Source organism: Etheostoma cragini, chromosome 16 (genome assembly GCF_013103735.1).
Source record: "Etheostoma cragini isolate CJK2018 chromosome 16, CSU_Ecrag_1.0, whole genome shotgun sequence".
NCBI lineage: Eukaryota > Metazoa > Chordata > Actinopteri > Perciformes > Percidae > Etheostoma > Etheostoma cragini.
Window position 1 is genome coordinate 22,296,614 of NC_048422.1, and position 4,780 is coordinate 22,301,393.

Genomic DNA, 4,780 nt, shown 5'->3' on the forward strand with positions numbered 1-4,780 from the left:
CTCCTCCTCCTCCTCCTCCTCCCCCTCCTCCTCCTCCTCCCGCTCGGTCTCCACTAACACTAAACTCACATTGAGGGTCCATGCTCTCATTGCAAGGAGTTTCTCTTACCATCCCTCCTGTACTCCTTAATTTCCAACCCCTTAGTCAAGCAAAAAAATATAAATAATAAGTGTCGCTAATGAAAAAAGGATAATTGAAAACATTTATTTGATCTTGTCACTGTTTAAATATATGTAAAAGCTACAGACAGATGTGAAAGGTGACCTAATGCATTGATTTAAGGTAATAAAAAAAGAAGAAGCATGTAATGATGAAACATGGAGAGGCTTCTGTAGCGTGGCATCATGGCGGCAGAGAGTGGTTTTGATGAGCCCTGAACGCCGTCTCGGAGCTGTGCGACTGCGAGGCGTACGGCCGGCAGGCCGTCAGCACCCAGACTGCTAGACAAATTATCAGAGGCAGCCCGCTCACACAGCAGGAGTCCTCAGGGTCTGCCGGAGTCTAGCCATGACATTCTAGATGAGCTGTCACAACTCCTGCCGATTTCAAATGAACGCTGGAGAGAGTGCAGTGTGTGCGCACACTCACACACACACACACACACACATATACGCACATCCAATCCAATCCACTTTAGTTATATAGCACGTTTGTAACAAACACAAGGGTTCCAAAGTGATGCACAAAGAGATAATACAGAATAAATCAATGACGCAATAAAAACACAATAAAAAGATGAGGTACCACGTATGAAGATAAAGGCAATTCAATAAAATAACTAAAATGCAACGCCAGCATACGGTAACAATATGCAAGGATACACATAAGATCAACACTACCTGGTGTTAAAAGCCAAAGAAAAGAGATGGTTCTTAGGAAGAGTTTTAAAATGGGACAGAGAGGAGACCGGTCTAATGTGCAGAGGCAGCCCATTCCAAAGGGTTGGAGCTGCGACGCCAAACGCTCGCTCCCTTCTGAGCTTAAGCCTAGCTTTAGACATCGTCAGGAGCCGCTGGTCAGCTGACCTGAGAGAGCGGCTGGGAGTGTAGGGGTGCAGCAGCATACCACACACCATGTGCTATACACAGTAGACAAGGCACCACAGTACTCTAAAATACACAATATAGAATACACAGTTTCTTTATTTACTGCTCATGTCAAATGTAAGTGATCTCTAGCAGATGAGAGAGACCTGTTGACCCGAGCAATCCTGGAAGTGGAACGTCTATAGATCATCAGCTTTAATCCCTTTAAAGCTGTAAAGCTGATGATCAATAAGCTGATAATCAATAAGCTGATGATCAATAGATGCAGAATACAGGAGATATTTCCAGGAGATATTTGCTGTTTGTGACAACCAAGGTAACCTAAAACACGCGTGACATTGCTTAGAGCTCCTTCAACAGCATCTCACTGTGATTGGTTTAAAGAAATGCCAATGAACAGCGTGTGGATGGTCTGGCAAAGCGCACTAGTGTGTTACTAGTGTAGATGCAGTTAGTTTAGTGTATGGACGTCGAGAGAAATTACAATGTCTGATGAACTGCAGTCAACGAAGCCAGTTAATAACTCACCATCAGGTTGAGAGGGGTCTAAGCTTTTTATTCATCTTCCCCCTCCCTCCTTCCCTCTCTCTCTCTCTCTCTCTCTCTCCTCTAATTTGCTGAAGTTTCTCTTCTTGATACTATTTAACAAATTGCTCCCAAAAAACATATTTGACTTTTGACTAATTTTGACGAGTTGTCCGACTAGAAAACCCTGCCATCTCAGAGGCGGGGGGATTGTTAAAATACGGGGATAACTGCGCATGTTTCTCCTGACAGTCTCTCCTGGGAGGCCTTTATAGTGTTGGACTCGTTGTTCAAACTCTGGCTCCTTCCTCACCGTTGCACAGCTGGACAATCCCAGCGTGATTACGTGTCAAAGTCGGATCAACAATTCCGGAAAGTTACAGAAACTGACAGACACAGCCCCCCTTTTATCCAACATTGGGGGGTTTTCAAAACAAAGATGTTTGAGCATCCAACACGCAGCTCTGATGGAGTTTACTGGCAGTTAACAGGCTACAGCCACGCGAGCACCTCTGGGAAGCTTTACTGAAGCACAGCGGTGCTTTGAGCTAGCATTTAGCTAAGTAGTGCTAAATGAAAAAGTCAGGGAAATAGCCAGGATTCATCCTCTTGGGACCATGAATTTCAATCCATCCAATAGTCGTTAGATACTATTAATAAATGTTAGATATTTTATGAGCGGCAGACTGGCTGCTATCCATGGAGCTGCTGTTAGCATTACTGAAAACAACTGGCGAGTCACTCCCGCTGTTTAGTTTAGTTTTACTGATAGCATTCACACAGCAGCTGAAGGAATGGTGTCAGTAGGAGAAAATGGGTTTTATCTGTGACACTGATACCTCCTGTGAGGAATGTCCTGATTCTTTAATCTGTCTTAGGGTTGAAGAGAAACTGACTGGGGAAATGAAAGACACATGAGCGTCTGTTCTCCGGGGAGCGGGGCTTTCTTTCCGGATTTCTGAACTGCTAAAATCCCTCGAAAAATATGAGCCCTATTACTGTAACTCTCACTTTGCACATTCAGATACCTGCTTAATGCTTCTCTGTCAAAGAAAGTGTTTTTGGTGTGGTTGTTTAAGTCATTTTTACTATAAATTCAATACCAGTCTAAATATGGTAGTGTATCCCCCAACCAGACTCGGTTCATGCTGTGACCATTTTGTCTGGCTGCTCTTGTGTCTCTAAATTCCAACAAGGCTTAAAATCTGTGTTCAAAACACCTTGTGTGCCCTTATAGGCTTAAAGTGGCTGCATATTAGCTTCCAACAGACAACAATACAGAGGATTCTGGAAATATTTTGGGCTTAGTTGAAATGAAGTTGAGCTAATCGCTATAATTTAACACTCAACTACGTCCATGATGATTCCTTTAGAGCTGCAATAAGCTGTGTTTTCATATTCACAATGCATCGAATGAACTATCAAAGTATGTGAATGCATGACTGCAAGCATAGCACTCGGCCAGTCTAAAAAATATTTTAATTGGTTTATGCTTTTAATGTTAAGTTGTCATCTCTTTGTGTTTCGTTCTCAAAGAACACCCTGTCCACACAGACACTGTTTCCAAATGAAAACGTAGGAACACAATGGAAGCGCTGTCATTGGCATGCCAAAGTCTGGAAAAAAACAAACGTTATTATCATAGCTACCTGGCTGCAGTGATGCATTGTTTGCTTTATAGTGGATTTTGACTCCTCTGTTCCCTCAATAAAGTCACATTTGCATTTGTGCATGTATGTGTAGACATGTGAAAAGTCCCGTTAGTGGTCAGAAGCAGCACTGATTGGGCCACACAAAATATCCTCTTCTGTTAGAAGGTAAAGGTGCACACTCTGACATTAGCCAAAAACTCAGTTTCCATGTCGACACTTCGACACTTGATCAACAAAGAAAATCATCACCCTGGCAGGAGTTTCCTAGAAGATCCATTTTCATTTCATTTTCTGACCGAAAATACAGTTAATGTGTCAAAACGCAGAGAAAAAGCTACATTTTTTAAAAGATTTTTTGCATTAGGTCTTTATTCGGTAGGACAGGTTACACATGAAAGGGGGAATGACGTGCAGCAAAAGGCCGCAGGTCGGAACCAAACCCGCGGCCCCTGCGGCGAGGACTGAGCCTCTGTATATGGGCGCATGCTCCACCAGGCGAGCTCACCAGGCACCCGAAAAAGCTATGTTAAAAAAAGTCAGTCTAACCCCTTTTATCTGCCGGTTTGAATACAAATGAAGTTTATTATAATCCTTTAGATATTATTTACTAGCAGCGGCGGAAAAAAACCCTGCTGTCTTTCAATTTCAAGTATTTCCCATTGTGATTATAATATTGTAATCTAACTTGCTTAAAGCAGAAGAGGCTCCTAGTGAAAGCTCTGCAGAGCGGTGATTTAGTGGATCCTCTGATGCTGTTCTTTGAACTCCCCCCCCCCCCCCCCCCCCCCCCCCCCCCCCCCTCTCTCCATCTGATTTAGGATGGCCCACGTTCTGCAGTTTGATGAGCAAACCAGAAAAGTCAAGGACGCCGCCATGCAGGACGAGGACACGTTTGAGATCTACGACCCACGCAACCCCGTCAATAAACGGAGGAGGGAGGAGAGCAAGAAGATCATGAAGGAGAAGAAGGCCAAGGTAAGGTCGTAGGTCAGTTCCTGCCCGAGCCCTGAGGAACTCCTCCCCATCCTGCCTGTCCACTTCACACCCCACGTTGTTGAACTGTCTCCTGGCTCCAACATCTGGATTGAGGATGCTGAACTGAGCTTATACGATCCCTGTAATGTGTGATGGAAAGGCTTCTTCCCTTAGACCAGCTCCAGCCGGACCACGCTCAGTCACTCACACAGCTGTGGTCCTAGTGACGATCAAGCTCATGATTTGATTGTGTGTAATGTGACGCTTTTTTGCCATACTTCTTCTGTTTATGTTATCTAACATTTAAAATGTGAGAATTTTGACTTTTGCAACAAAAATAAATAAATAGCATTGATAAAAAGTCTGTAATGATTTGACTCTTTCTACAATCAAACAGCCCTGCCATCTATTTTTAATCATAACCAAAAGCATAATGTTGAGTTTATGGCGACATTGTCAGAAATGTCTTAAACCTTGTGTTGTCTGCTCGTCAACCATGAAGAAAAGTTATCGCTTTTCTGACATTTTTGTCACTTTTTCATTGTGGTGGGGGCTTTTTAAAAGTTTTTTTCCAAAGTTAT

At 43.3% G+C, this 4,780-nt stretch overlaps 1 protein-coding gene across 1 annotated transcript in view; it reads left to right on the plus strand.

Annotated features, from left to right (window-relative positions):
• cwc27 (CWC27 spliceosome associated cyclophilin) overlaps positions 1-4,563 on the plus strand; it is a 29,458-nt gene extending 24,895 nt beyond the window's left edge. The window contains exon 14 of the mRNA XM_034896140.1: positions 4,043-4,563. Within this exon, the coding sequence (XP_034752031.1) occupies positions 4,043-4,211 (169 nt within the window). The 3' untranslated portion in view covers positions 4,212-4,563. The remainder of the gene's footprint in view (positions 1-4,042) is intronic.
• Positions 4,564-4,780: the final 217 nt, after the last annotated feature.